Genomic DNA, 15,438 nt, shown 5'->3' with positions numbered 1-15,438 from the left:
GTCAGAGCCCTTACCTGAGGCAGAGAACAGCGACCACAATGACCACCAGGACCAGGACCACACCCACGACTGCCGTGCCCGCAATCAGGGCCAGCTGCTCCCGCCAGCCCTCGTTCTCTGCAGAAGAAAAGGCTGTTGATCAGGAGAAACTGATGGGCCTGCAGGAGGCCCCAGCCCCAGCTCTGAGCAGTGAACTGTGATCTCCTGAGAACAGGTCCCCAGTACAGGGGACAGGTGGAGGGAGAGGACACAGGCAGGCAGGGTCAGGGAGCAGACCACGGGTTTCAAACTGTCCTCCAGGGGCCAGCAGGCTCCTCTGAAGTCCCTCAGGGCAAGGGAGGAAGTTCCACAATGTTTTTACTGCCAGAGTAGATTTTTGTTTGTTTTTTGAGATGCAGTCTCACTCTGTCGCCCAGGCTGCAGTGCAGTGGTGCAATCTCAGCTCACTGCAATCTCTGCCTCCCGGGTTCTGCAATTATCCTGCCTCAGCCTCCTGAGTAGCTGGGATGACAGGTGTGTACCACCATGCTCGGCTAATTTGTGTATTTTTAGTTGAGATGGGGGTTTCACCATGTTGGCCAGGCTGGTCTCGAACCAGCCTGGGCATAAGCCAGCATGCCAGCCACCAGAGAGAGTGGTTGTGATTTGGCTGTAGTTTAAATACCAGAGTCCACAAAAAAAAATCTCCATTCAATGAAACATTCTAAAGGTGAAACATTTTCAGGTTTTTATCCAAAAAGTAGAAACAATTGAAATGTTCACTAAAAGATAAAATAATAAACAAAACTGGCTATTTCCATACAACTGATTATTACGTCTCCATATAAAGAAATGAAATACTGGCCAGGAGCAGTGGCTCATGCCTGTAATCCCAGTACTTTGAGATGCTGAGGTGGGAGGATTGTTTGAGGCCAGGTGTTCAAGACCAGCCTGGGAAACACAGCAAGACCCCATCTCTACCAAAAAATAATAATAATTAGCCAGGCATGTCCCAGCTACTCAGGAGGCCGAGGTGGGAGGATCCCTTGAGCCCAGGAGGTTGAGGCTGCAATGCACTATGATCATACTGTTACATTGCAGTGTCGGTGACAGAGCAAAACCATGTGTCAAAAACAAAAACAAAAAACAGATCAGGTCCGGTGGCTCATGCCTGTAATCACAGCACTTTGGGAGGCTGAGGTGGGCGGATTGCCTGAGCTCAGGAGTTCGAAACCAGCCTGGGTAACATGGTGAAATCTATCTTTACAAAAAATACCAAAAAAAATTAGCTGGGCATGGTGGCTCATGCCTGCAGTCCCAGCTACTTGGGAGGCTGAGATAGGAGGATCACTTGAGCCTGGGAGGTTGAGGCTGCAGTTGAGCTGTAACTGAACCACTGCACTCCAGCCTGGGTGACAGAATGAGACCCTGTTTCCGAAACAAAGAAACAAAAAGCAAAACACAACCAAAAAAACCCACGGATATATACTACAACATGCATAAACCTTGAAAACATTCTGCTTGGTGAACAGTCACGGAAGACCACAGTGGAGGATTTCAAGACAGAAAGTGGATTAGTGCTTGCCAGAGGTTGAGGCAACAGAAAGATCTGGGTGGAGGGTGATGGCTAAGGGCTATAGGGTCTCCTTTGAGGGTGCTGAAAAATGTCCCTAAATTACTTGTGGTGGTGACTGCACAATTCTGTGAATGTATCGATTGTACACTTTGAACAGGCAAATTGTATGGCAGGGGAACTGTACTTCAGTAAAGCTATTACAGAAAATTACAAGGTTTAGAAAGCCACTGGTCCAAGGCCGGGTGTGGCAGCTCACACCTGCAATCCCAGCACTTTGGGAGGCCGATGCGGGCGGATTGCTTGAGGCCAGGAATTTGAGACCAGCCTGGGCAACACAGGGAAAACTGTCTCAACAAAAAATTAAAAAAAAAATTAGTTGAGCACGGTGGCATACACCTGTAGTCCCAGCTACTTGGGAGGCTAAAGTGGGGGGACTGGTTGAGCTCGGGAGTTGCAGGCTGCAGTGAGCTAGATGGTGCCACTGCACTCCAGCCTGGGTGATAAAGCAAGATTCTGTCTCTTAAAAAAAAAAAAAAAAAGTTAGGCCGGGCGTGGTGGCTCACGCCTGTAGTCCCAACACTTTGGGAGGCCAAGGCAGGTGGACCACGAGGTCAGGAGATTTAGAACAGGAGGCAGGGCCTGCAGTGAGCCAAGATCGCGATAGAGCAAGACCATGTCTCAAAAAAAAAAGTTAAAGAAAAAAGAAAGCCACTGGCCTAGCATATTAAAAATAACCTGTTACCTCCAATCCTCAAAGCCCTGCAAGAAGCTTCATGATATTTCCAATTTATTGGATGGGGGAATGGAGAGCTCAGGGTCAGGTTGTTGCTAAACATCAAGCCTGTGCTGAGCCTCTTTTTTTTTTTTTTTTGAGACGGAGTCTCCCTCTGTAGCCCGGGCTGGAGTGCAGTGGCCAGATCTCAGCTCACTGCAAGCTCCGCCTCCCGGGTTTACGCCATTCTCCTGCCTCAGCCTCCCGAGTAACTGGGACTACAGGCGCCCGCCACATCGCCCGGCTAGTTTTTTTGTATTTTTTTAGTAGAGACGGGGTTTCACCGTGTTAGCCAGGATGGTCTCGATCTCCTGACCTCGTGATCCACCCGTCTCGGCCTCCCAAAGTGCTGGGATTACAGGCTTGAGCCACCGCACCCGGCCTTTTTTTTTTTTTTGAGACAGTCTTGCTCTGTTGCCCAGACTGGAGTGCAGTGGCACAATCTCAGCTCACCACAACCTCCGCCTCCCAGGTTCAAACAATTCTCCTGCCTCGGCCTCCCGAGTAGCTGGGATTACAGGCGTGCACCACCACACTCAGCTAACTTTTGTATTTTTAGTAGAGATGGGGTTTCACCATGTTGACCAGACTGGTCTCGAACTCCTGACCTCAAGTGATCCTCCTGCTTTGGCCTCCCAGAGTGCTGGGATTACAGGGTGAGCCACCGTGCCTGGCCGTGCAGTGAGCTTTGATCGCGCCACTGCACTCCAGCCTGGGGGTACAGAGTGAACCACGCCGGACTTCACACTCAGCTGTTGGTTTTGGTTTCGACATCCTACGTTCTTTCCTCTCTAGGGCATGCCATGTGATCCACAGAAAGAAGGACATGAAGATAGGACTTTAGCCGGGTGCGGTGGCTCACGCCTGTAATCCCAGCTCTTTGGGAGGCTGAGGAGGGCAAATCACAAAGTCAGGAGTTCAAGACCAGCCTGGCCAACATGGTGAAACCCCGTCTCTACTAAAAACACAAAAAATTAGCCAGGTGCAGTGGCAGGCGCCTGTAATCTCAGCTACTCGGGAGGCTGAGGCAGAAGAATTGCTTGAACCCGGGAGGTGGAGTTTGCAGTAAGCCCAGATGGCACCACTGTATTCCAGCCTGAGGGACAGAGCAAGACTCCATCTCAAAAAAAAAAAAAAAGAAGATTGGACTTTGGGGACCTGGGGTCTTCCCAGGAACTTTGGGGGTCTTTCCAACCCCCACCTTCATCCCTTCCCCAGGCTCACCATCCAGTTGGGTCTGGCTGTGATGTTCCTGGCCAAAGGGTCCGTAGCCGGCCTCAGAGCGCGCCCGTACTTGCACCAGGTAGCTGGCTCCCCGCTTCAGCCCCCGCAGCTCTGCCCGGTTTTCTGACGTTTTCAGGAACCGCACGCTGCTGGGACCCTCGGCGCCCTGTCCAGGAGAAGTAGGGGGGTGGCCATCATGCGGGGCCCTAAGTTCCTGCTGCTCTTCGTGCCTCCTCCCCTCGCCCTCCACTCCCATCACTAGCCTGCCTCGCAGCTGGTGGGGCCTTTGGGAGAACTTATGTATGCAAGCCATGTGCTGTATTCATAATACCATTTTTTTTTTTTTTTTCTGAGACGGAGTCTCGCTCTGTCGCCCAGGCTGAAGTGCAGTGGCCGGATCTCAGCTCACTACAAGCTCCGCCTCCCGGGTTTTCGCCATTCTCCTGCCTCAGCCTCTCGAGTACCTGGGACTACAGGCGCCCACCACCTCGCCCGGCTAGTTTTTTTGTATTTTTTTAGTAGAGACGGGGTTTCACCGTGTTAGCCAGGATGGTCTTGATCTCCTGACCTCGTGATCCTCCTGTCTCGGCCTCCCAAAGTGCTGGGATTACAGGCTTGAGCCACCACGCCCGGCCCCATTTTTTTTTTTTTTTTTTTAAGACAAGGTCTCACTCTGTCTCTCAGGCTGGAATGCAGTGGCGCAAACACAACTCACTGCAGCCTCGATCTCAAGTCGAGAATCACTTGGGCTCAAGTGATTCTCCTACCTTAGCCTCCCGAGTAGCTGGGACCACAGGCACACGCCACCATGCCTGGCAAACTTTTTTTTTTGAGATGGAGTCTCACTCTGTTGCCCAGGCTGCAGTGCAATGGCGCCATCTCAGCTCACTAGAACATCCGCTTCTTGGCTTCAAGTGATTCTCCTGTCTCAGCCTCCTGAGTAGCTGGGATTACAGCGGCCCACCAACATGCCCAGCTAATTTTGGTATTTTTAGTAGAGATGGGGATTTCACCATGGTGGCCAGGCTGGTCTCGAAGTCTTCATCCCAGGTGTTCCACCTGCCTCAGCCTCCCAAAGTGCTGGGATTACAGGCATGAGCCACTGTGCCCAGTCTAATTTTTTTCATTTTAAATTTTTCATAGAGATGAGGTTTCACCATGTTGCCCAGCCTGGTCTCAAATTCCTAGGTTCAAGCAATCTGTCCACCTTGGCTCCCAAAGTGCAGGGTATTACAGGCGTGAACCACCACGCCTGACCTGAGCCACTGTGTCCAGCCGCTGGTAACTATTACAGTAACTATTTTATAGATGAAGAGTCTGAGGCTCAGACAGGCCAAGGGGCTCACCCAAGGCTGCCCAGGGAATCCATGGCAGAGCTGAAATTCAAATACCTGCCAGGTGCCTACAACCCACGTGTCACAGCCAGGAGAGCACAACCCATTGCCCACCCACCCCAGGGCCGGGGGATGGCCTCACCTTCTCATGGTACTTGACCTCGTAGTCCAGCACAGCCCCACTGGGTGCCCGGGGAACAGCCCAGGCCAGGCTCAAGCTGCTGGGTGAGGACCGCGTCACCCGGATATCAGACACTGCAGGAGGTACTGTGAGAGGCAGAGACACAGGGAACCCTTCTGCATGGTAGGTCTGTCCCTTAACTTTAAAAATTTTTTTTTTCAAGACAGAGTCTTGCTCTGTCACCCAGGCTGGAGTGCAGTGGCACAGTCTCGGGTTACTGCAACCTCCACCCCCCGGGTTCAAGCAATTCTTCTGCTTCAGCTTCCCAAGTGGATTACAGGTGCCCACCACCATGCCTGACTAATTTTTTATTTTTAGTAGAGACGGGGTTTTACCATGCTGGCCGGGCTAGTCTTGAACTCCTGACCTTATGATCAGCCTGGCCGTGTCCCTTATCTTTTCCAACACTTCCTCTGCTGGCTACGCTTATCTCAGTTTCTCCCCGGCTGTTTCGAGAATTCCTTGATTCTCTCGGCCCCCAGTCCCATCGGGAGCCTTCCTGTACTTAACTCTCCAGCCCACCTTTATGTCCTCCTCACCCTCTCTTTCTTATTCGTTTATTTTGAGAGAAGGTCTCACTCTGTCACCCAGGCTGGAGTGCAGCGGTGCGATCATAGCTCACTGCAGCCTCCAACTCCTGGGCTCAAGCGATCCTCTCGCCTCAGCCTCTTGAGTAGCTGGGACCACAGGCACACACCGCCTCGCCTGGCTAATATTTTTATGTTTTGTGGAGACAAGATCTTCCTATGTTACCCAGGGTTGTCTTGAACTCCAGGGCTCAAGTGATCCACCTGTCTCAGACTCCCAAAGTGCTGGGATTACAGGAGTGAGCCACTGAGCCCAGCCATTGCCCTCTTTCTGCCTCTTGCCCCCAAAGCCTCGGCCCCTCACACTTCCTGGGGACCCTTCACAGCCCCTGCCTCTCCCCTTCAGGCCGTCAGTGACATCTCTCCCGCTGGACCACCAGCCGCCCCAGCCCCCAAGTCTCACCCTCTCGGTCGGTGGTGACATTGACAGGCTCAAATGGGACGGGCCCCGTGGCTAAGGAGGACACTCCGTTCAACGCAGTGACCTCAAAGGTATAGGTGAAGTCAGGACGCAGCCCTCGAACCACCACCCAGGGCTCCACCAGGTCCCGGGGGCCAGGGTCAAAGGTCAGGTCTCCCCCGCAGGGCGCACAGGAGCTTCCGGGTCGGCACTCCCGGCAGCGGAGGGCGTAGGTGAGGTCCTCTCGGCCACCGGACTCCAGGGGGGCACTCCATTCCAGGTGCAGGGAGGAGCCGTTCAGGCGGGAAACCACGCTCCGGGGAGCCGAGGGAGGGGCTGCAGGAGACCAGGGAGTCAGGCAGAGGCTGACCTGCTCCGCGGTGGTGGGGAGAGGTCTGTGGAGGGACCAGCAGCCATGCTGGACTCTTGCCTTTGAGAAAGCGGGCTCCACCTGTTCCTCTGGGCTAGGGACCAGCATGCCAGGGACAAAGGGAGGAAGCCCAGGGAGGATGGGGGCCATGTCAGGGTCCATCTCAGGGGTCTGTGACCCCTCCCCAATGAACTTGCACCTGGGTGCTGGTCACTTACTGGTGCAGGGTGCACCCCGGGGGTCTGTGCGTGCCCGGAAGTACCCGATGCGGCACTGGCAGACGGCTGATCCAATGCTGTTAGAATGGCTGTTGGCTGGGCATGGCTGGCAGGACCCTTCTCCTGACAGGGGCTTGAAGGTGCCCTGGGCACAGGCTGAGAGAGAGAGAAAGCATTCATCAAAAGCATGCACGAAAACATCCATCTGCACGGTGGGCCTGGTGGCTCATGTCTCGAATCCCAGCGCTTTGGGAGGCTGAGGCCAGAGGATCGCTTGAGCCAAGGGGTTCAAGACCAGTCTGGGCAACATACTGAGATCCCATCTCCAAAAAAAGAAAAAAATTCCAGCGCTTTTAAGGGTGATGAAGTGCTAAGGTGGGAAAATGGACAAAAGATCTCAAAACCTCTCCTCTTAGAGGAGAAAGGAGATTCTCTCCAAAGAAGAGATCCTAACCTGTTTTGACCCTAATCTTGGCAATCTGGTGAAGCCCACACAAAGACCTCTACTCCAAATTATGATTTTAAATGCACACCACAAAATACATATGAATACCAGGGGAACCAATTAAGCTGAAATGCAATGACTGAAACATGAGGAAAAAACTTTGGCCTACAGCAACACTTGTGTTTCTTTATTAAGATATAGTAGCAGGGCCAGGCGCGGTGGGTCAAGCCTGTAATTCCAGCACTTTGGGAGGCTGAGACGGGCGGATCACGAGGTCAGGAGATCAAGACCATCCTGGCTAACCCAGTGAAACCCCATCTCTACTAAAAAATACAAAAAGCTAGCCGGGCGAGGTGGCGGGCGCCTGTAGTCCCAGCTACTTGGGAGGCTGAGGCAGGAGAATGGCGTAAACCCGGGAGACGGAGCTTGCAGTGAGCTGAGATCCGGCCACTGCACTCCAGCCTGGGCGACAGAGCGAGACTCCGTCTCAAAAAAAAAAAAAACAAAGATATAGCAGCAGGTCTCTTAACCTCTGTAATACTGAAGTCATCATGAGCAAAAACAATGTTTTGGCTCTTGGAATGGGCTGTAAATATCTGTGATTTTTTTTCCCTAAGAAGGAGGCCAAGGCAGGCAGATCACTTGAGGTCAGGAGTTCAAGACCAGCCTGGCCAACATGGTGGAAACCTGTCTCTACTAAAAATACAAAAGTAGCCAGGTGTGGTGATGCATGCCTGTAATCCCAGCTACTACTTGGGAGGCTGAGGCAGAAGGATCGCCTGAACCCGGGAGGCAGAGGTTGCGGTGAGCTGAGATCCTGCGACTATACTCCAGCCTGGGCAAAAACAGCCAAACTGCTTCCTTTTGGAGTGCGCTCCCAGGCTGGAGTGCAACGGCGCGATCTCGGCTCTCCGCAACCTCTGCCTCCCGGGTTCAGGCGATTCTCCTGCCTCAGCCTCCCAAGTAGCTGGGATTACAGGCATGCGCCACCATGTCCAGCTAATTTTGTATTTTTGGTAGAGATAGGGTTTTTCCATGTTGGTCAGGCAGGTCTCCCAGATAATTATTTTAAAATTTTTTTGTAGAGACGGGGTCTTGCTATGTTGCACAGGCTGGTCTCAAACTCCTGGGCTCAAGTGATCCTCCCACCTTGGCATCTCAAAGTGCTGGGATTACAGACATGAACCACTGTGCCAGGCAATAGCTATGATTTCCATGGGGCCCAAGTCTCAGGTCCTGCTACAACCGCAGGTGGAATTTCAAGTGGAAATTAATGAATTTCAGGTGAAAATAAAAAGTCTTTTTTTTTCCAGCCAGGTGTGGTGATGTATGCCTGTAATCCCAGCACTTTGGGAGGTGGAGGCGGGCAAATCACTTGAGGTCAGGAGTTCGAGACCAGCCTGGCCAACATGGCAAACCCCCGTCTCTACTAAAAATACAAAAACTAGCCAGGTGTGGTGGTGCATGCCTGTAGTCCCAGCTACTCTGGAGGCTGAGGCAGGAGAATCGCTTGAACCCAGGAAGCGGAGGTTACGGTGAGCCAAGGTCACGCTACTGCATGCTAGCCTGGGCGACAGAGCAAGACACTGTCTCAAAAAAGAAAAAAAAAATTCGGCCAGGCGCGGTGGCTCACGCCTGTAATCCCAGCACTCTGGGAGGCCAAGGCGGGCGGATCACGAGGTCAGGAGATCGAGATCATCCTGGCTAACATGGAAAAACTCCGTCTCTACTAAAAATACAAAAAATTAGCCAGATGTGGTGGCAGGCGCCTGTAGTCCCACCTACTAGGGAGGCTGATGCAGGAGAATGGTGTGAACCCGGGAGGTGAGCTTGCAGTGAGCAGAGATCGCACCACTGCATTCCAGCCTGGGCGACAGAGTGAGACTCCGTCTCAAAATAAATAAATAAATAAATAAATAAATAAATAAATAAATAAAGTCATTTTTTTTCCTCCATCAAAGCTCACAGATTCCCTAGAAAACCAGAGGGTAAGAAGCCCTGCTCTAGAAAGAAGGCTAAGTGAGAATTCAGTATCAGTAAATTAGAGACTTACAATGAACAAGTGTCCCTACACCAACAAGGTCCACCCCACAGGACAGTCCTGCAGCCCAGCCCAGCCTCCCATGTTCGGCAAGCAGGGAAGTTGGCCAAGGTTAAAAAGAAGTCTGGAAATGAGAAAGGGCTCAGAAAACAGACCCTCTGGTAACAGTGCTCAGGAGAGGGAAGAGCATTTGAAACAGAAAGTTGGCTGGGTGCAGTGGCTCACACCTGTAATCTCAACACTTTGGCAGGCCGAGGTGGGCGGATCACGAGGTCAAGAGTTTGAGACCAGTCTGGCCAACATGGTGAAATTCTGTCTCTACTAAAAATACAAAAATTACCGGGCATGGTGGCGTGTGCCTGTAGTCCCAGCTACTCGGGAGGCTGAGACAGGAGAACTGCTTGAACTGGGACCAGGAAGGCGAAGGTTGCAGTGAGCAGAGATTGCGCCACTGCGCTCGAGCCTGGGAGACAGAGCAAGCCTCCATTTCAACAACTAACTAAATAAAATGGAAGCTTAAGAAGTGGGTCCTGAGTGGAGTTCAGGACTCTCCCCCGGATGAACAGCAGTCGCAGGGGAAGCACCAGCTCTCACCTCGGCACTTGGTGTTCCCCTCGGCTGCCTCGAACCCCGGAGCACAGCTGCAGCCGGTCACTGGCTGCTCAGCCCACTGGCCATCCTCACGGCAGTAGAGGCTGGGGCTGGGGCCAGGGGCGGGGACGGCATCCACCACGCAGCTGCCAGCCACGGGCACAACTAGCTCCCGAGGCACAGTCTCCGGGAAGCGGGTCAGGTTCACAGTCAGCTGGGCGCACTTCTTGTAGAAGAGGTGCAGGGAGAGCAGGGCCATGCAGGCACCCTGGTCCTGGAAGGCCAGGTAGAAGCCGGCCTTGCTGAGTGGTCCCAGACGCAGTGTCTTGACATTCACCTTCCCAGTGGCCTCGGCCCCAGGGCGCTTCCGGGTGAGATGCTCCGCGGCCACTGTGTCCACCTGCCGGGGCGGGGGAGGCACATCGCTGCTGTCCCCACTCCCTGAGGACCCAGTGGACTGTCATGCTTTTCCCAGCTCACCCCCCTGGGCCTCCTTGGTTCCTGTTCCAGAACCTTCCCTCCACCTTCCCCAGGGCACACTTTCTGCAGGCCCCCACACTGTCCATTCATCCTTGCAAAGCTCCTGTGATGTGCCCAGCCTCTGGCCTGCACCTCTGCCCTTTTTATTCACTTATTCTACAAACATTTACTGACACTGACGCCATGCCAGGCCCTGACCTCAGAGTCAAGGAGACAGCAATGAATGAATCTTAGGGAAGTTATAAAGTACCCTGAGGCCGGGCGCAGTGCCTCACGCCTGTAATCCCAGCACTTTAGGAGGCCGAGGTGGGAGAATCTCTTGGGCCCAGGAGTTAGAGACCAGCCTGGGTAACATAGAAGACCCCGTTTTAAAAATATAGATATAAAAGAAAAATAAATAAAGTAAAATGAGTGCTGAGACACGCAGGTGGACAGAGTTATGCAGGACTGTAGGGAGGAGAGAATCAGCTGAGGCAGCACAGGCAAGATCTCAGAGCTGGAACTTGGAAGACAAGTAGGGGTGTGAGAGGCAGAGAGGCCCCCAGGTGGAGACATCACCGCTGCAAAGTCATGAGCTGGAAACCAGCCAGGTGCAGTCAGGGAATGGGAGAAACTCAGCGTGGCTGGAGCGTAGTGGGGTAGAGTGGTTGAGTTGACTGGAGGAGAAGCCTGACCCCTGGGCCTCCCTGGGGACCGGGCCAGGCAGCCCCCATATATTCTGCTGCTCCGCCCAGAAGATCACCCTGTTCCCTCCCCAGACCTAAGCCTCCTGCTTCCAGCCCCTAGCGCCCCAGTCAGAGGCCTCAGAACTACATCGGCTGCCCTCCAGGCTTGCTGGCTGGAATCCCACCTTGGCTGTGGCTGAGCCCCAGTGGCGCCCAGGTACCTTGATGTAGGGGTTCTCCATCCAGGCTGGTGTGAGGGCTGTGGCCGTGTCCGCATCGCTCTCATAGTAGAAGACGGTGAAAGTCTCCTTGCAGGAGCGCCCGGCCCGAGGCAGGGACAGGCACTCAAGCATGGTGAAGCGCAGCGTGGCGTAAACGTGGACGGCGCCACGCCGTGGGACCCAGCCCGTGCGAAGCCAGTGGGCCTGGCCCGGGGCACGCTGCACGTCACACACCTCGTAGGTGCGCACACTGTGCTGTTCCTCATCCAGGCCGCTCAGTTCCTCCCACTGTGCAGAGAAGGAGGTCAGCTAGGGGGCTGGGGAGCTGCCAGGGAGAGGGCTGCATGGGGTGAATCCTAGAGTGAGAGGGACGGAGAAAGGGGGCCCGCTGGTACTGCGGGGAGGGCGCCTCTGAGGAGAAGGGCTCAGACAACACTGCTGGGGCTGGTGTCATCTAGGGGGACAGGGGTGAGGAGTGGTGCACAGAAAGCAGGTGGCACAGGCCCTCCCTCCTCCCTCAGTTTCCCTTCAGAGCTCCAGCTCCTGGGTGCAGCTCTCACCTGCCCGTCCACCTGAGGGAACGTCACCCACTTCAGATCCGCAGTTTCCAATTTTGTGTTCAGCAGGGTCTCTGAGACAGACAGACAGAGTCAGTGCCGCTTGGGGTTGGGGATGGAGGTCAGGAAGACCAGATCCGTGGGAACTAGAGGAGTTGAGGGGCCAACAGGGGACTAAGCCCTGTCCTCTGCACCCGCCTCCAATTTCTGGCCTCTTTTGCTAAGTGCCAACCCCACCGCCAACATCTGGTAGGCATGGGGCTCCCTTGGGATACCCCAGATCTAGGCCTTCCTGGAGGAGCGGGGGAGATCAAAATGAACGGGGAGAAGGGGCGGCAGCTCAGAAAGGGTTAAAATGAAAGCCGTGCCCTGGTCCTGACCCCCAAGAGCAGAGGCTGCTGGTATGGGAGAGGAACCTCTTGTCTTAGCCTCCATGTTTCCCCTCCCAAGTCCCAGAATCGGTCTCTCTACCCCACAACTTCACTCCCTGTCCAAGACCCCTCCCTGCTTTCAGACCTAACACCCCGTCCTTTCCTCCTTGAAGGGAGTGCTCTGTGCCTGGGGCATAGCCCTGGCCCCCATCCCAGCACCTCCCTCCTCACGAGTGCCCTGATCAGGAAGCGCTGGAGGCCAGGATGCTAGGGTTCCCAGGCTCCCGCAGAGGCCTCACATCTGGATTTGGTTACGGGAAGGCAGAGGGGAGGAGATTATGGGGGGCGGTGTGAATGGGAGGGTTGAACACACCTGGCTTGGCTCGAATCATCGGGGGAGGGGACAGGCACTGGAGGAAGGGGGGGATTAGGAAAAACTGCACAGCCCCTGGCAGTGGAGATTGGAGGAGGGAGGGTAGGGGAATCCCCTCAGGGGCTAGCAATGTGGGGGGCAGCGGGTGCTAGGAAGGGCGGAGAGGGGAGCCAGAACACCTGGCTCCCACTCCATGGGAGCTGCAGGAGAGAAGGCAAAGAGGGTGGGTGAGGCAGCCTCTTCCTGGGGTCCAAATGATGTCCTCTGGCCAGGGTTCAGCTGGGAAGCCAACCAGCCTGAGGTGAGAGGTGCAGGGTCCCCATGGGTGGCAAGAGACAGTCCTGCTCGCTGGGGACAGGATGCCCGGGTTCTGGGAAGGGGGTGGATAGAGGCTGCCGTCTCCACCCTCCATTGTTCCAGCCGGGATAGTGTTTTCCTGTCTCCAATTTACACACTGTCTCTGCCTCGGGCTGTCCGCAGCCTAGAGCCAGAGCCCGCTCCCTTTCTGCACCCCAGCTCAGCTGCAGCACGCTTTGATCTGTCAGTTCGTGTGTCTCTCACCTCTCTCCTCCTCCACTCTCTGTCCACCTCAATTTCTCTTTCTGACAAGTCACTATCTCTCCTTTGCTTTCGGCCTCCACTTCTCGCCATTCCTCCGAGCACAGGGCCTTAAATAAAACTACATAACTTTAACTAAGCCCCGGCCTCCTCATCTGAAAAATGGGGGCAATGATAGCACCCACCCTCAGCGTTGCTGGATGGGTGAAATTAACATTTGTAAGGCACTCAGCACAGGCTTAGTGCTTGGAAACACTCAGGTAATAGGTGTCACAATCACCATTTCCTCTGCGTCTTTCCTTCTCACCACACCTCGTCCTCGTGGTTTTTCCACCCCTTTGGCCTTCCTCTTCCCCTCGTTCACGGTTTTTTTTTCCCCTTCTCCTTTCTGAGCTGGGCAAACCTCCCCTCACTCCCAACCCCACACCTAGCCTTTGATCTCCAGCCCAGGGCAATCCTGCCCAGCCCAGGGGGGAGAGGGTTTTTCTAACTCCACTGAAAGCTTCCCTTCGGGAGTCCCTCATAGCCTACCCCCCATAGACCACTTTCATAGCAGACAGAGAAAGGGGGGTGTTGGCAGCTCACTGAAAGGAGATTAGGGACACAGAAGGAGGGTTTCTAGGGCTCTTGGCTTCCCCTCTAGGGGACCAGGAGGGACAGCGATCCATGGCCAAAGAAACACTTGGAGAGACCAGGAGGCGGGAGATAGGCTGGTTAAGTTAGGGCAATGTGGGGACCATGTAGGTCAGTTTCTACCTGGGGGCTGTGTAGGTCCTAGGTCTCAAGGGAAGCCCGGGACTCACCTGGGGCCCGGGTCTAGACCGCATTTAAAGGAGTGGGGTGCAGCCTGTAGAAACCAAAGAGCCACTCTATAGCAGGGGCAGGGGCAGGGGCAGTGGGCCGGAGAGCGGTTTGGGGGTTTGATGTGTGAATGCAAAGGAGGCCATCCTGTTGCAGGAGTGTGGAATTGGAGGATCAAGGTGTGATGGCTAAAGAATTGGCGGTGGGGGTCATTTTAGGGCCTAGCACGAAAAGTTCTGCCTTGTCTGCTGTTGCTCCTCCAGAAACCTTCCCTCATGTAGGGCGGGAGGTGGGACTGGAACAGAAACTTTGCAGATAGTTTTGAAGAGTGGGGTGGGGAGGAAAGGAAAGGCTGCCAGGGGCGTATGGAGTCAGCAGTGAGAGTTTGGGGAGCCCGGGCAGGGGAATGTCCCGGGTCGCAGCCAGACTCCATCTCTTTCCCAAACAAAAGAAAACTCCACTCCCCGCCGGGCGCCTCTTCCCCGCCCCCCTCCCGTTCCAGCGCTATCGGTCCTAAGTGTTTGGGATTGGAGTGCCCGGGTAAAGGTAGACAGAGGCCGGCCACTCCACTCCGAGGCCCAGATGTGGTGGGGAGGTCCCAGGAGTGACGGGGTGCCTCCCCAAAGGAAACTCACCTTCCAAAGCGGCGGCCAAAGAAGCCCAGCAGAGCAGCGCCCGGAGCTCCATGGCGCCGCCTCACTCGGGTAGAATCCGAACTGAGTTTGGGGGGCCCTCGCCCCCCCAGGTCTGACTCTCCCTGGGCGGGTGGACGTCGATTCTCCGCGAGGACTCTCCGTCGGGGCCCTCAGCGCGGGCCCATGCGAGCGTGCGGGGCACCGGGCGGCGGCGCCAAGTGTGGCTCCGCGTCTGTGCCGCGCGCGGGCGGCGGGCCCGGAGCGTGCTGGCAGTGGCCGCGCCGGGCGGGCGCGCAGCAAGACGTGGCTGGAGTCGGGGTCCCTCCGGGGCCTCGGGGTCCCGCCCCGGGTGGCGGAGGCTGAGCCGGCCGCTCGCGGTCTCCCCCCCTCCCTGGAGTGGCTCTGCTCGCGCCGCCGGGCCGAGTGCTCTCCTCGCGGGCGGGGATGGTTGGAGCCCGAGCAGGGACGGAGCGGGAGGGAGGGAGACTGCGGCGCGGAGCCGGGCGGGCCGGGCCGGGGCTGAGCAGCGCTGGGACTGGGTCGGGCGGCGCCGGGCCCGGGAGGGAGGGGGGCGCGGGGGGCGGGGGCAGCTCCCCCAACGCCGGGGCTCGGCGAGGGCCTGGGGAGCGCTGATTGGAGCTCACGCTACTGAATAATTCATGAGAGAAGCGGAGAGGGGCACCGAGCGGAGCAGGTCGGGAAGTTGGGAGAAAGTTTGGAGAAGGGGGAGGGGCGGCGGGTGAGGAGCCCCGGGACCGCCCAGATGTGCGCCGTGGCCTTGCGCGCTGTCTGGGACCGAGCATGTCGGGGCTGGGGCCCAGGGACCCCCGGGACAGGCCCGAACCCTGCTGGCACCAGGGAGCAGAGAAAACACACACCTAGCAGCAACACGGAGGGCCGCCCAGGCGTGCACGTAAATGTTCACCGCGCACACAAAGCCCTCTCTGACCTTGCTGCGGACTCCAGATGCCGCTCTTGGATGCGCCCACTACCCTCTAGTGGGCGCAGGGACTGCGTTTGGGGGAAAAGGAAGGAAAAGGGAGTAGAAGCTTTGGAGAA

General features: G+C 55.8%; 1 protein-coding gene across 1 annotated transcript in view; it reads right to left on the bottom strand.

The window, feature by feature from the left end:
* The window catches only part of EPHB4 (EPH receptor B4), a 28,056-nt gene extending 13,109 nt beyond the window's left edge, over positions 1–14,947 (bottom strand). The window contains exons 1-9 of the mRNA XM_010377737.2: positions 14,380–14,947; positions 11,645–11,715; positions 11,085–11,372; positions 9,722–10,118; positions 6,642–6,797; positions 6,057–6,389; positions 5,028–5,152; positions 3,552–3,717; positions 15–117 (exon numbers count right to left, since the gene is read on the bottom strand). Of these exons, the coding sequence (XP_010376039.1) occupies positions 15–117; positions 3,552–3,717; positions 5,028–5,152; positions 6,057–6,389; positions 6,642–6,797; positions 9,722–10,118; positions 11,085–11,372; positions 11,645–11,715; positions 14,380–14,431 (1,691 nt within the window). The 5' untranslated portion in view covers positions 14,432–14,947. The remainder of the gene's footprint in view (positions 1–14; positions 118–3,551; positions 3,718–5,027; positions 5,153–6,056; positions 6,390–6,641; positions 6,798–9,721; positions 10,119–11,084; positions 11,373–11,644; positions 11,716–14,379) is intronic.
* Positions 14,948–15,438: the final 491 nt, after the last annotated feature.

Source organism: Rhinopithecus roxellana, chromosome 6 (assembly GCF_007565055.1).
Source record: "Rhinopithecus roxellana isolate Shanxi Qingling chromosome 6, ASM756505v1, whole genome shotgun sequence".
In the NCBI taxonomy this organism is placed as follows: Eukaryota; Metazoa; Chordata; class Mammalia; order Primates; family Cercopithecidae; genus Rhinopithecus; species Rhinopithecus roxellana.
This window is presented reverse-complemented; position numbering and strand designations above follow the sequence as displayed.